Source organism: Peromyscus leucopus, chromosome 1, assembly GCF_004664715.2.
Source record: "Peromyscus leucopus breed LL Stock chromosome 1, UCI_PerLeu_2.1, whole genome shotgun sequence".
Taxonomy (NCBI): domain Eukaryota; kingdom Metazoa; phylum Chordata; class Mammalia; order Rodentia; family Cricetidae; genus Peromyscus; species Peromyscus leucopus.
Genome location: NC_051063.1, coordinates 18,597,333 through 18,613,449, shown reverse-complemented (window position 1 = coordinate 18,613,449; position 16,117 = coordinate 18,597,333). Strand labels below are relative to the sequence as shown.

Below are 16,117 nucleotides of genomic sequence, written 5' to 3'. Positions count from 1 at the left end.
GAAGATTTCCCCCTAGAGCCTCTGATCTCTTGGATTATGGACTTTTGACCAATTTATAGTAGCAGATATTAATTCCCTCCTGCAGAGCAAGGCCTCAAATCCAATGCAAAAGCAACTGGTTACCCATATAACCTTCATACCACTATTACATCAGTGAAAAGTGTCTATTTGTTTTTTCAAGACAGGGTTTCTCTGTGTAACAGTCCTGGCCATCCTGGAACCCACTCTATAGATCAGGCTGGCCTTGAACGCACAGAGATCCATCTGCCTCTGCCTCCTGAGTGCTGGGATTAAAAGTGTGAGCCACTACTGCCTGGCTGAAAAGTGTCTATTGTTGTTGATCTAGTTAAAGGTGCACACATGCAAAAATGTGCTCATGTGGATTATCTAGACAACTGCAATTGTGCTTTAGCTAGCAAAGTAATTTAAATATGTCTGACTATATATGATGAGAAAGACTTGGGCTATAAGAGGGATGAGAACCGTCAGGCATTACCATCAGGAAGAAGTCATATTTATTTTAATTGTTTTAGGCAAATTTATGATTTTAGTCTTGAGAGACTTGAGTCTTTAGGGAACTCATTGCTGTAGCCACATTGTTCCTTGGGTGACTTCCCTAAAGTGCTGGTGATAGTCTGGATGTAGGTGGAAGTTTTTCTGGTTTCTCACAATAATTTGGAGATAATCCTTTGAAGTAATTTATATGCGATATTCCTACTGTTTTAAGTGATGAGCAATGCTTGAATTAATTGGAAGCAAATAGTCCGTGGTGTCTCATCTTAAGGTGTAGAGAGCATGTATTAGACAATGGGAGTGTTCGATTTTCCTGAATGCCTTGCTTCCTTGAACTGTCCCTTGTGAATATTAAATATTTTTAGGCAAATGATTCAAGAGATGAAGAACCAGAGTGAAATTTCCAAAATTATCTTATGTTAGAGAGTAAGTGAAATGTCTAAAGCATTTGAGGCTTAAAATCAAGCATTTTCAGATGTATAGTTCACAGATAGTGGTTTTTAATTATTTTCTGAATTAATAGTCTCCTCATTTCAGAGGATGATGAAATATAGGATGTGCTCCTTAAAAAGTAATTAAATTTGAGTGAATACTCATATACCGATTTAAATGTAAGGGAAATTTTTGGAGACATGTATTTGACCAGATGAAGGGGTAATTTATATCACATATTAAATATTGGACCTGGATGTACTGAAAAAATTATTGATTGATAATATCTTTAATGAGGCCTAAGTATTTCAGCTCCAAAGTAGTAGGACATTGAAAAGTAATAAATGTATAACTTTAAAAATTTAATTATAGGGGGCTGGAAAAATGGCTTACTAGTTATGAGCACTTACTCCTCTTCCAGAGTACCAAGTTTGGTTTCCAGCACCCAGGCAGCTCATCACTACCCACAACTCCAGCCTCAGGGCATCCAATACGTATGGCATCTGCAGGCACTTGCACTTATGTGCACATAACCAAATGAATGTGCACACACACACACATGTACACACACACGTACACACACACATGTACACACACACACACACACAATTAAAGAGATAAATAGATGTAAGTACAAATTTAAAAAAGCAATCCTTTTCTTCCTAGAAAAAATTTTAGGTTCCCCCAAACTCAAGCATTTACTTCTCCTAGGAAAAATACCTTCTGAGCACTAATTACATGCTGCTAGATGTTTGGAAACGGTGCCATATTCTGTGTCCTGGTTTTCATGAGTTAAATCAGAAGGTTTGCTTGGGATTCTCAGTGACACACTGGAGAGCTCTTGCGTTTACTGAGGAGCTGCAGATGTTTGGCATTCCCCTGGAAATTAGGTAGTAGGTTGAGTGTGAAAGAGGGTTTATGTCAAATCAGAATCCAGCCCCACATCACCAGCTCTGTGCTTGGAGTGTGTATCATAGCATTTGAAAAGTAAGGGCCACAGCTGAGGTCACTCCTTTCTGTGTTTCCCACCAGCTGAGTCATTCTTTGGCTCACCCACAGGAGAGACCACTGCATATGTGGGATGCTTGTTAGTGTGTGTGCAGCTGGGGGAGGGAGGTGTTGGGGAGGTGTGGGCAGAGATGACAGAGCATTTGTACCCTGAATTCTGCTAGTGGCTAATTTTCCCTTGCAAAAAGAGTATAGAAGATTATTTGTACCACTGCTCATCTGAAGAGTTTGTTGAATTTTGGTTGTACTGTGATTTAAGTTTTTGTTTGCAAATGGACCCTTCCTTGCCCATGTAGCATGCAGGTTAGATGGGATTTAATCAGAATTTTGCATCATTAGGATAGTAATTTTTTTTGTGCCTCTAAAGATGATTCCCAGGTATGCTCATTGATATTCCTCCGTCTCTCTGTTTTCCCATCATCAGTGGAGATTGTGGACCCCGTTGACATCTATCTTAACCTTCTTCGGACCATCTTTGACTTCAATGCCATCAAGAGTTTGCTGACTGGGCCTAGCCAGCTGAAGATCCGAGTTGATGCCATGCATGGAGGTGAGCTTGTGTCTTTCTAAAAGCAGTGGCTGAGAACTGTGAAAGAGACCGCTACATTTTCAGGTCTATGGAATGTTCTAGAAAATTTCAGGACTCCAGTTACATTCTTTTGATGTAAATGAAAACAAAAATTGAACAAGTAAATTTGGGACTGTACCATGTGAGTGTGAGGCAGATCAAGACTACCTGTTTATTGACTTTTTAAAAAAAAATCATGCTACATTCTATAATTTAAACAGCTGAATTAAATTATCATGGAAAACATGGATGCCCAATTCTTTTCTGCAGTCAATGTCCTACTTTCCAGTGTCAACCTTCTTCTAGTGATTTTTTTAAAAGTATTTATTTGCCTTGTCATGAATATCACAAACACACAACTCTTCATTAACTTTTCATTTTTGAGGACTATGGGCTTCTTGCCAGACTTTGTAGTCAACTCTCCACCTCTCTCTGCAGCCCCTGGCAGCCATTTATCTTTCTTTTGCTTTCATTGTTTTGCCTTTTCTAGAAAGTCATATAAATGGAAGAATAAACTCAGTAGTCTTTTGCTTCACATTTCATTCAGCCAACTGTTTTTTTAAAATGAAGTTCAGGGTACGTATGTCCCTTTTTGTTCTTTGTTACTGTTGCGTAGTATTCCACTATACTGACGTACCACAGTTTATCTATTTGCTAGTTGATAAAAATTAGCCTTCCCCACCCCTGGTGTTTAGCTACTACAATTAGAGGTGTTATGAATATTCACAAACAAGTTTTTGTGGAAATGTATGTTGCTATTTGTTTTGGGTAAATTTCCAGAAGCAGGATTGTGGAGTCTGATGGTAAATATCTGCTGAACTATATAAGAACTCAGCTGTTGGGCTAGAGAGTGGGTTGAGATCACTTGCTCTTCTAGAAGACCCTGGTTCAATTCCCAGTACCCACATGGCAGCTCACAACTGTCTGTAACTTCAGTTCTAGGAGACCCGACACCCTCACATAGACATACATGCAGATAAAACACCAATGCATATAAAATAAATAAATTGTTTAAAAAAGAACTCAGCTGTTGTGCAAAGTAGCCGTGCCCTTTACAGACACACCCGAAACACCGAGGGCTTTGGCGTGTGCACTCCTACCAACACTCGGTAGCATCTTCTTCTCCGTTTCAGCTATCTTGCTCCATTTGTTCATCTCTCTTAAAGCATTCTCCCTGTGTGAATATGCTCCTCTTTCCTGTTTGTTTCAGTCATGTTTAGAATGTTCCTCAAGATTTTGGTGACCCCTGTATTATTGTTTTTGGTGTTCTACTCTTTTTGGGGTACACGCCACCCAGCTCCCAAATAAATCACATATAGAGGCTTATTCTTAATTATGAATGTCCAGCCTTAGCTTGGCTTATTTCTTGCCTGCTTTTCTTAAATTATCCCATCTACCTTTTGCCTCTGGGATTTTCCTGTTCTCTTACTTCTGTAAATCTTACTCTTACTCTGTGGCTTGCTGTGTAACTGGGTGGCTGGCCCCTGTGGTCCTCCTCCTTCTCTGGCTGCTAGATCTCTGTCTCCCAGATTTCTTCTTCTTTATAGTCTCTCTGCCTGCCAGCCCTGTCTATCCTTTCTCCTGCCTTGGTATTGGCCATTCAGTTCTTTATTAGACTAATCAGGTGTTTTAGTCAGGCACAGTAACACACCTTCACAGAGTTAAACAAATGCAACATAAACAAAAGTAACACACCCTAAAATAATATTCTAGTGCACCCTTGGCTGCCTGGCATGTTGACTATCTGTTGGGACCTCTGAGCACACTCCTGGGGCTTTGCTCTGAGGGTATGTGGTTGGGATGCTTTGTTCCTTCTTCCTGGGCTGATGCTATTCTCCAGGAAAAGCTCTTTCAAGTTCTTGGCCTGATCAGGCCCATGGAAAAGACAGCTCCCTCTTCTTGAAGTTCTGTGTTTGCATCTCATTGCTTGGCTTGTACTGTATATCCATCCTCAAATCAGGCACTTGGGTTGATGACTGGGGATCAGAGTGGTCAGATGTAGGTCACTTCCCCCTACCTGAGGGGACAGTGTGATCTAGCCATACCCTAGTTGTTTGAGTGGATTTGGAGAAAGATGTGGTGTTCCAAAAGAAACCTGATGCTTCCTCTGGAGGAAGGGACAAAGGGGTTGTGTGGTAAGAGATGTTCATGATGTGAGAACTGTATTGTGTTGGGAGGAAACAGAAGAAAGTGATCTCAGGTGCGTTTCAGCTGACAGGAGTGCATGGTGGCCCTCCAACAGGTTCTCCTCCCTTGCTTTAATGGCTTCCACTTGTGTGATCCCCCTACTACCACCTTCTCAAACTTTTATTCTTCCTTCAAGTCCTGCTCAAAACACTGCTTTCTCTGGGAAGTCTCACCTATGGGTATCATTTTTTACAAGTCATGGAGTCCCCTAGGTATCTCCCTTTCGTCTCCCCTCTCCACTCATCAGTAGATTTGACTTGTTTCACTGTTAGATAAGAGCCCAGGAATGTAGAGTTGTGCACCTCGCCCTCTGTAATCTGATCCGTTCAGTTCTTAACACAGGGGTTCAACGTTAGGTCTCCCGGTCCACAGAACAGCTATTATTGTATAGCATTCATTGTTTTACAAGAGGTGCTTTGTTTTATATGAAGCTTCTGGGATTTGGATGCTTAACTTGGCAATGTTACAACAATTATGCAAGGAGAATTACCAGTGCCCTTTAATGCTTTTGATATACTCAGTTGAAGTACTTAATACATGAAAAACCAAAGGTAATAAATCATTATTATAGAGTTGATTTCCTAAAGGCAGTGTTCTAGGAATCCACAAGGAAAAAAAAAAATTCATCTCAATGGATGATTGACATCTTTTATCTGCTTAATGGAGTCCCTGACATATGGTAGATATTCAATAAGTGGTAATTGATATGATTATTATTTTATATTATAGCCTAAAAATAAAATTATATGATTTTATATTATAGCCTAAAAAATGATGGTAGAATTTCTATTAAGTGAGTTGTTTTTGTCTTTTTCTAACCAGGAGAAAATACCTAGGGAAGAGTATTCTTCAAGTGTTTTTACATTCTCATTCATCTTTTTTAGTTATGGGACCCTATGTGAGAAAAGTTCTGTGTGATGAACTGGGGGCCCCAGCCAACTCTGCTATAAACTGTGTCCCACTAGAAGACTTTGGAGGGCAGCACCCAGACCCAAACCTGACCTATGCAACCACCCTTCTGGAAGCCATGAAAGGGGGAGAATATGGATTTGGAGCTGCATTTGATGCTGATGGGGTAAGCTGGAGGGTTCCCAGTTGGTGACCTGCTCACCCCGTGATGGAAGGAGTATCAGAAGCCAGAGAATCTGGAGTGCACATGCGTGGGCATGCCTCTGCTCTGCTGTTCAGTGCCAGATTGCACCACGAGACAGCTACAGCTTCTCTTAGTTTCAAGATTGATGTATGTTCTTGAGAAATTATTTCTTTAAAAAAATAGCCAGGCAATCAGTTTTCATTTATCGCTGGCTCTGTTGAAAGCACAACATTAAAAAAAAAAAAAACAAACAGCTATTTCCCAGTTACTACAGCTCTGCAGTCTGTGCGGGAGAGGAAGGCCATGGATGCACGAAATAGCTGGGCACACATCTCAACAGGTGGGGTGCATTCCAGCTGTGTCAAGATTCTGGGCCCCCGGGGAATTTATACGGTTTCCCATGCTTCCTTTGGCCTATTCAAATTGTTTTAGGTTGTGTAAACGGCAGGAAAGTGGCTTGTGCTGATGATGGGAACTGGGTATGAAGACCAGATGCTTCTCCTTGATAATTTTCACACATTCCTTCCCACAGGACCGTTATATGATCCTTGGCCAAAATGGCTTCTTTGTGAGTCCCTCAGACTCCCTGGCCATCATCGCCGCCAACCTCTCTTGCATTCCGTATTTCCGTCAGATGGGCGTTCGAGGGTTCGGGAGGAGTATGCCAACCAGCATGGCTCTGGACAGGTAAGGATGTTACTGTGACTCACCAGGTGGTAGACCTCTGATACCAAGGCCTCTTTGTTGGTCACTGGCACTACCAGGTGACAGCCTGGGGACTTAGGGATCTGCTGTGGTGTAGCCTGTCAGAATCAGGTGGCCTGAGCTGGAGTCTTCTTTCTTATTTGATCTCTAAGTCTTACTTCTCTTGTCTGTAATATGGGGATGCGAATATGTCAGTACCATCCTCCCATAGACCGTGGTGAGGTATGGATGAGGTCCTGCTTTCTATCACCTCAGGTGCTTGCTTGTTCCAAAAGTCACATACGTAGAATCCTCTACTCTGGGCTTCTTTGTTGTTGGCTTGGTATATTTAATATTTTTTTTGTTCATCCATATGCATTTCATTGAAACATAGTAATATCTCATAAATGGGTAGTCCTCCCGAATCTGAAGGTTTTATATATAAGTAAAATGAACAGAGCATGGAGTTTGAGGTCAGATTCTGTTATACACAGAGCTTAGTTTTTATTTTCATCAAGAGAGTAAAAGCAGGGATGCTGCACGACAGGTTGTGAATGAAATGATGGTGTGCGGAGAGCTCCAGGAGGCTTGCTCTGGAGGCCCTTGACAGTGGCACCTGGATTTGATCAAAACCAGAGCTCTGGACATGCTAGGGATGCGCCCTGCTGCCCAGCTACGTTCCTTCCCTGCATCTAATGTTTTCAAACAGTGTTCATTACTGTAGGAGCAGAACATGTGCCCTGCGGAAAGTTAGAAAACAGGCAAATGAGAAGACAGAAATTACCACACCATCCCCAGAGTTACCCATGGTCATAGGTAAATTTATACCTGTGCTGAGTCTTGTTCTGTGTATGTATTGTATAGATATAATTAAAATATGTAAAATAGTATATACAGTATCTATGCATGATGCATAGTACTAAAAAGACCAGAAGGTTCAGACTGCTGTAACCTGCTTTTTTAAAAAAAAAAATCAATTTATAATCTTCAATTTTCTATTAGTAAGTTTTTCTTTATTGTCTGAAACCAACATGACATTTAGATCACCCCTGAACATCCCCCAAACACTTTGAAGGTTTGTTTTCCTGAAGTAAAATCCTATCCAAAACCATACATTGGGTCTGGTTATGTCCTGTGGCCTTTCTTTATCACAATCCTTGCCCTTTGGCAGTGATTTTGGAGAGATCTGGTCAGTTGTCCTATAGAATTCCACCTTCTAGATTGTGTGGCTATTTTCTTGTAGTGTTATTTACTCAATCATTCATAAAGTAAAAGTTACATACTGTGAAATGTGTTAGCTTGAGAGTTCTACTCAATGAGTTCGGAAAGTGTAAGCATGCATTTAACCACCAGTCATATGAAGGTGTGGTTTTCCCATAACTCCCCCACCTCTTCCTGTACCTGCAGCCATCACCATAATTTATATCAGTTGAAGCCTTCCTGGTTCAGACTAGACACAGGTGGGATCCTTTGCAGTGCATCATCCTCCCTTATTTTGATTTATCCTTATTATTGCATATGTCAGAAGTACATCTCTCCTTGTTATGTAGTGTATTATTAATATATGAGAATATCACTATTTTTTCCAGTTTCTCATTGATAGACATCTGGGCTCTCTGCAGCTGGTAGCTATTTAAAGGTTTTGTTGTTGGCACATTTCAATTACTCCTGGGCAAATATCTAAGAATAAATGTTGATTTTTAGGGTAGGTGTACATCCAAGAAGCTGACAAATGGTTTTCCATCTTACACTTTTCTCAGCAATGTGGGGGCTTGTGTTTGCTTCATATCCTCACCAATATTTGGAGGTTGGGACAGACTCTTAACTTAAGCCATGCTATTGTGTGCTAGATATCATTTTATCATTGTTTAAATTTCACCATCCAATAAGTGATGACTTTGAATTCATATGCTTATCAGCTACTTGTTACCTTCTTTCATTATATATTCATCCAAAAAGTATTTGCATGTACTTAAAGTTGGGTTATTGTGGGGTTTTTTTGTTATTGATTTGTGGAGGATTTTTGTATTTGTTGGATCAATCTTTTGTCATATATAGCATTGCCTGTATTTTCCCTGCCTGTAGCTTGCTTCCTCTCTCTCTCTCTCTCTCTCTCTCTCTCTCTCTCTCTGTCTGTCTCTCTCTCTGTTTCTGTCTCTGCATATGGAGGTCAGAAGACAACCTCACGTATCATTCCTCAGATGTTGGTCACATTTCAGTTTTGAGACAGGGTCTCTCACTGAACTGGAAATTGTCTCATGGTCTAGGGATCCACATGTCTCTGCCTTCCTAGGGCTGGGATCACCAGTCTGCCACCGTACCCAGCTTTCTAACATGGATTTGGGGCATTAAATTCAAGGCAAACACTTTTCTGATTGAATTATCTCCAGTTTTCATTTTCTAATTAGTGTCTTTTGATGGGCAGAGATTCGAAATTTTTATCAAATCCAGTTTACTAATTTTTTTCTGATGCTTCACTAATTACATTGTTACTACAACTGCTTTTGACTTGTGTGAGAAATGTTTGTTTACTCTTGTTGTGTGGTACTGTTCCTGGGAGACATGAGCAAGCATCTACTCACCCCAGATAAGGACTAAAGACAGCTCTCAGTAAGGATACCACTGAAGTCCACTTTGGTGAAGCGGGTTTTATTGAGGTTGCTTGTAGGAATTTGGGGGAGGGGTTACGCACAGGAGCGGAAGTGACTCAAAGACAGCTGTATCACCAAAGCTCACCTAAGCGTGAGTGACAGCTCATGAAAGTTGGAACTCTGGAACACAATGCGTAGCCTGCAGGCAGCTCAATAGGCTGGGGAGCGCCCTTTTCAGCATCTCCAGGGGGTCTGAGCCTCTGTGGATATCGGGCTGGTCTGTTTCTCCCAGGTGCCTTGGCTGGTCTGAGCTTTACCTAAGGAGCCTAGCTTATCTGAGAGTCTCATGATGGTCCTTATAGCTTACGTATGTGTGGGAAAGGAGGGACCTAGTGTGCCTGGCCAGTTTCAGGGACTTCCTGAAGCCGTTCAGTTACTTACTTCCTGAATCTTAATGAGATTCCCTCCAAGATGGATGGTACTCAGAGGCAATTGCTACTCAGCACTCTAGGGTAGAAAGGTATTTCCCCTGGGTTTTTCTTGTGAATGATTGCAGTCGTAACATTTACATTTGTGCTTTCAATTTTCAGTTCATTTTAATGTGTGGCGTGAGGTGACAGTTGAGAATTATTTTTCCCCCATGTCCAGCTACTCCAACTCTATTAACTGGAGGAAATTTTCTTTCCACTGACTAGTATTGACTGATCATGTGTATGTGGATCTATTTGGACTCTTCATCCTATTCTGTTTATTTTACTGGCCTTTACAAAGACACTGCACTGAAATCAGGTCAATCATCCAGTCATTTTCATCCTTTCTCTAGTTTGTACATGTGTTTACTAGGCTTTCTCCATTACTACATACGTTTTAGAATTGATGTGTCCGTTCATACCAGAGCCGTTGGGACCTTTACTGAGATTCTGTTGAATCCACAAAACCATTTGAGGAGGATTGCATTTGAATAATCTTGGATCTTCCAATCCATGGATGTATTTATAGATAGATTTTCTTCAATTTTGCTTACATATAAGCTTCCAAGTTTTTAATGCAGATGTCTCACAGTTTTTGTTAAATTTATTCCTGTTTCCACATTTTGATCATATTGTGAGTTTTTTTTTAAAAAGAATTTTATTATTTTTTATTTTTATTTATGTGTATGCATGTGTCTTTGTGAGTGAATGTCATATGGTGCAGGTGCCCAAGGAAAGGATCCTGGGCACTTTGCAGCTTATTTGATATTCCAGGATTCTACTTAAGCCCAATTTTATAATTTAGAGAGAATTTGCATATCTCTTCCTTAAGTTGACAATAGTTTTGTGAGGACATTATGTCAGCATCCCTCTCTTCATATTAATGAACCAGTCTTCAGGAGAGTTAAGAGCCTTGTGCTGGGTCCCACAGCTACCTGGGAACTGGCAGGATCCGATCCTGTGTCTTTTGATACAGGTTACTATCACAGCTTCTCAGATCCAGAGAGTCTCAGCTGAAACCATTGAAAACATTGCCTAGCTCTCCTGTGAGGTAGCTGACAGGACTGTTTGTCCTCTTTTCTTGTGGAAATGGCCCCCGTTGCTCTTGATTTCACTTCATCCACTTTCCCAAGAAAACCTCCGTTCAGTCAGAAGCCAGAGGCCTTGCCTAGAGATTCACAAAGGGCCTGTTCTGATACGTGAACGACCGTTTAAAAGGATTATTCATGCTTGCTGGTTGGGATTCAGAATTCTGTGGGGCTCTGACGTGCTGATTTGTTTTGGGTATTTGATCTGCTGGGTAGCTCCCTTGTGGATTCTCATGATGGACACTTTATAAGCCTCTTTCTTCCTGGTGAACAAATATAGCTTCCAAAGTCCGTCTTCTTTTGGTTTCCCAAATTACTTATTATTATTATTTTGAGTGAATGGAACCATAGGATTGTATCTGTAACTGCCAGGGTAACAGTTGAATGCTTGAGATATATCCAAAGGCCCACTGACTCCTGGTATTTCAGAATGGGTGGGCACCTTTGAAACTCATGAACTATCCAAACTTTCATTATTCACAGAATAAAACTGATGTTTCCCAAAAAGAGACTTTCATTGTCTTTAATTTCTGTTCTTACAGTGTCATTAAAACAGATTGCATTTACCCCTGCATAATAATATTTCAGCTTTGAAAATGGCATTCTTTGGGGACTCTGTCATCTGAATGTGTCTGATTTGTGGCACAGTCATTGATGAAAACACTCTGGTACAGATGATTGGAGAAGCAATGCACATTCAAAGTATATTTGTGGCCCAAGGTCCATCTCCACCCACATGGAGGTATTAAATAATCCTTGGTGTCATCATCGTTCAGCAATATTTATGAAGCTCCCATCTGTGCTTGGGGCTGTGCCGAACTCTGTGCAAAGCAAGTCAAACATGCAGCCTCAAGCTTTACTCACTAGGGAGAGTTCCGCTCCTTTGAGACATCACTCCTTGAAGACATCCAAAGGACCCAGCTGTGAGGAGTATGTTTTGACTACAAACAAGGCCACACAAGTCCATATGTGTAAACAGGATAGTGACACATTAGTAGCCTTCAATCTTTTCTTTACCTTTGGTGCCACTTGTAAATTTAGTATTTATTCACTACAGAATATTTTATAAGCACTTTTCTATGCCCTAGATGTGGTCCTGGCTGTGACAGAACTCACTATCTAACGGGAAAGGCGGAAAATAACACGTAAAGAAAAAAATATAGACACACAAATTGTAATATAAGGTGTGAGGATGTGAACTTGGCACAGTAAAACTTAGTGAGGAGGGTGCATCTTGCTGAGAAAGGGTAGTTACAGAATGACTCTCTGAGGAGGTCACAGATAGGTCGTGGGCCATCAGAAACATGCAGCTGGGCCTGGCCATGAGGCTGGGATGAGAAGTCCCATCTAACACATATGCAAGTACTTACCCCGAGTCTGTGGTTTGCCGTGGTCTGCTGCCAATCCTCAGTCTAAAATACGGACTGTTGCTTATCTTGATCATGCTCAGCTGGTTCCTGGAATTCAGACAGTGTTAATCCTGCAAGTATGCAAGTCTCTACTGATGTATGGCGACCTTGACCCTTGCCATATCCACAGCTCTGTGATGTTTCATCTCCTGCTTCAGCCATGATGTACATGGCAATGAGAAACAGTGATAGGAGTTAGGGCCTGATCACTCAGCTTCCATAGGTTGCTTTTGAAAAAGAATGATGGAAGCATTTTGCCTCAGCAGATAAATATGGCTGTGTCTCCTATTCTGAGACAGCAGAGGGAAAAACTGGGAAAGCCTTTATCATAGGTTGCTATGAAACTCTTCTCACCTGTTAGGATGTGGGCAGGAACGAGACAGTGCCCTCAAAAGAGCTGCTCTTGAGGAGGACCCTGAGTTCGGTTCCTAGCAACCACATTGGTCAGTTCACAACTGGCTAGAACTCCAGCTCCAGGGAATCTGATGCCTCCTTCTGCTCTCCACTCATGTGAGCATACCTCCTTACAGACACATTTGTATACACATCATCAAAAATTCACCTTAAAAAAAAAAAAAGAGGCAATAAAGAGAATCTAATCGTCTGTGGAGGCATGCGTGAAGTTAAGGAAACCCCTTAAAAAAGAATAGGGAGACCAATATGACTAGCAGTAATAGATGAGCATCCCTTAGGACTGGAGGGTCAAGGGCAAGGGTCAGTGAAGTCCAGCACCATGGCCTTTGGAGCTGTGAAGCCAGCTGTCGGAGGGGGACTGAACTTGTAGGGAGGGAGAAATAAGGACCTCTGTCCCCTCCCCCTCAGTCTCCTGCTGGTGCCTCCTACTGACCAACCCAGAAGGGGCCTTTAGGAAGAAGAGCAGGACACTGAGGGAAATGGGGATCAAGGAATGGAAGGGGGCAACCAGAATATCATCAGGGCAGCTGACACATTAGCCACTCTGGACCTCTCAACTTGCTCACTGTGGTTCCAGTCTCTCTCCTTTAGGGACCTCAGACTCAGATAAGTTTGTCATACCCATCATTTCATAACTGGCCCAATGAGAAAGCCTTTCCTTTTTTAAAATTGCCTTCTTACATAAACTAGGTTTCTGGTACTGGTGATCAAACTCAGGGCCTTGCACATGCTGGGCAAAGAAGTGTTGCTCTAGCCTGGAAGGCTTATTTCTTATCACTTAAAAAAATCCAATATTTGTGATTTCTCTAATTGATTGCTCCACCACAGACCACAGTGGTATGCTTGAGTGTCCCATTGCATTTCTGACTCAGTCTCTCCTTTCCAGTCTTGTCTTGCGTTTACTGCTTCTGGTTCCCACCGCTTTCTTCTCAGGTTATTGCAATAATCGATAAACTGGACTCCTGCTCTTCATCTCATATTCTGGATTCTCCCAAGCACCTTATCCTAAAGCATAAAAATCACACCTCTCTCCTTCCTGAAAATTGGCTGGCAGCCTCTGATCCTGTACAAGGTGATCTCACCCACCCACTGTTATGACATCTTCAGCCTTCTAGATATGTGCTGGGTTGAAGACTAAAGCAGGGTTTCAGAGGTTTCCAGTAACTCGAGGGTATGGCATTCTTTGTAGCTTCATCTTGGCTTGTGGAGGGTGTGTTTGCTTAAATAACCTCCCCTCATTCTTCGAGACTTAAAATAGTTATCTATTGTAGAAAGCGATCTTGGGGCTGGAGAGATGGGTTAGTGATTTAGAAAGCCATCCTCTTGGTGACTGTGAAGAGTACAGAGATAACTGGACAGATAACAATGCTCAGCGTCTTGATGATGGTGGCATTTATACAGTTGTATAGACTTGCTAAGATCCATAGACCTATATAATTAAAATGAAGGAGGGGGGAGGAATCTTATATTTTGTAAGTTACACTTTAATAAGAGCAACAACACAATCAAACCCATTTGTGTAGAAGTGAAGAGTGTATTTCTTTAGAGCCTTCCTCTATGGCCAGCAGCAGGAACCATCACTTACTACTGTGGGTGACTCCCCTTATCATCATGGAGGTTTTCACACACTGAATTCCGAAAATGCTGGTTGGAGTCAGGAGACGGAGAGACCTCTGGATTTGTTTTTCCTCTTTGTTCCACACCAGGACATATATGTGTTACCAGCAATCTGGTCTCCTTTGACAAAGACTTACCTTTCAGTTAGAGCTGGAAGTTTTTAAGATTTGAAGATCAGTAGTCACATTTATTGACCACACCCTAAAAAAAAAGAAGATAGAGGGAAGCCAGCCAGTGCTGTGTAACTCTGATGCATGTGCTTGGCATGTAGCACCACCTTTACATGAGAGAGCGAGGAATCCACCTTAGGCCCACTGCATTTTCCAGGACGTGAGAATGTTGTGACTTTTGTATATGCTTCTATTTTGAAATGCTTTTTTTGTAACGCTTACTAACAACAAAAAACTGGATGACTTTTAAGTTCTAACCTCCCAGGGTCATGGTAACCTGGGTTTGTCAAAGCACTCAAATGCTTGCTAACTATTGGTTTCACTTGAGGGAGGAAGGAATGAGATGTGAGGGAGGCGCACAGGGGAAATTGAGGCGCTGCTGGAATTGCTGCCTGCCCACCTGAAGGAAGAGGACAGTGTGACTGCGTTTTTATCTGCAGTGAGCTCTGATGTAAGTATACGATTTGTCACACAAAGCCACGGAAATATTTGGAGCCGGTTGTAGTGTGGACATGGCATTTGTAGAAAATAGATGATGCTAAGAGGTTACATAACTTGTCCAGGGTCACATGACAAAGACGCCATCAAGGCTGTAACCCTCAGATTGTCTGCCTCCAATCTTGCTTCTTTACTATTCCTGCTGCTTGGAACAACAAAAGTTCTGCCTGTATCGTGAACGGGTGTCGCCTGTGTTGGTTGGCTTGGAGACCACTGTGCAGGAGAGACATAGTGCCCAAATGGTGGTGGGAGACACCGGATACACATAAATACTTTGAACACAAAATGTCTTGTAATTTTGATCCTGGTTTTTGTTTGTTTGTTTGTTTGTTTGTTTTGAGCAAGCATTAGTCAAGCTTGGGAGGAGGCTGTTCCTGGCTTTAATTGAGACTTCCAGGAAAATATTGACAGGAGTTCAAGGTAAAGTTTGAATTTACACCGTCTTCCCAGCTGTAATATCAGCATGAACGGCTGCCCCGAGGGTGTTGATCTGGTTTCAGCAGCTTGGCCAGGCTGCCTTCTGTGCAAGTGGGGTAAGTGGATAAGATTTCTTCTCTCTGAGAGTTTTAAATCCAAGACAGACAACACCGGTGACCCAAAACATAAGTGGTATTGATTAAGTGCGATGAGTTTCTTCAGAAGGGAATGTGTTAGCAGTTGCATTTCAGATACACGTACCTTAAAAAAAAAAAAAAAAGACCCTAGGCAGTCTCTGCCCATGTACTCTGCACAGGTGAGGGTAGAGGCCAGGCCTGAGCATCCTTCATTGCATCTCAGATCTGGTGTCTACCTGAGGTGTGACTGTGTCATTTGGAATTACAGACTCTTCCAGAGTCCCCTGTCAGTAAATCTGATTGCATCAGTGGTTTCTATCCCAGCATTGAGGACAATTCTTTGGTGAGTTCAGGCCTGTATTTGAGACAGCAAGATCTCTATCCAGGACTCAGATTGTATCTGTCGGGGTCTGTGTAGAGAACAGGAGAGAAACTAGTTGAAGTGGGACCTAAATAGTTAAGCAGTGTTTGGCCCACACAAAGCCTAGGCTGGCCTCAGGTGAACCTTGACCCAGCAGCTCATTTGACCTGGTTAGTCTCCTTTCCGCTCTCTTGGAAGGTGTTTCTCGCTCACATTGTCAGGCTCCTTGCTCTCTCTCCCTAGGGCAGAGTTGATAAAGCAAATGTCTGCAGGATTTCAAAACCTCATACTCTGCGGCACTCTGCTTGTGAGTCCGAGAGACAAAGACACTAAACACATTTCCTTGAGTCTTGACCCAGGTTGGAGTTTTCACCAGGGCCCTAGACAGCAGGATGGGTGGACAGCCTTAAGCTTCTCCCCTCCGTAAACAGAGCCAGGATGAGGGTCATTCCTTCTCAGA

The 16,117-nt window shown here is 42.0% G+C and overlaps 1 protein-coding gene across 1 annotated transcript in view; it reads left to right on the top strand.

Annotated features, from left to right (window-relative positions):
• The window catches only part of Pgm5 (phosphoglucomutase 5), a 171,462-nt gene that overhangs the window by 37,710 nt on the left and 117,635 nt on the right, over window positions 1–16,117 (top strand). Inside the window, exons 4-6 of the mRNA XM_028894120.2 lie at window positions 2,378–2,503; window positions 5,593–5,783; window positions 6,334–6,488. Coding sequence (XP_028749953.1) covers window positions 2,378–2,503; window positions 5,593–5,783; window positions 6,334–6,488 — 472 coding nt within the window. The remainder of the gene's footprint in view (window positions 1–2,377; window positions 2,504–5,592; window positions 5,784–6,333; window positions 6,489–16,117) is intronic.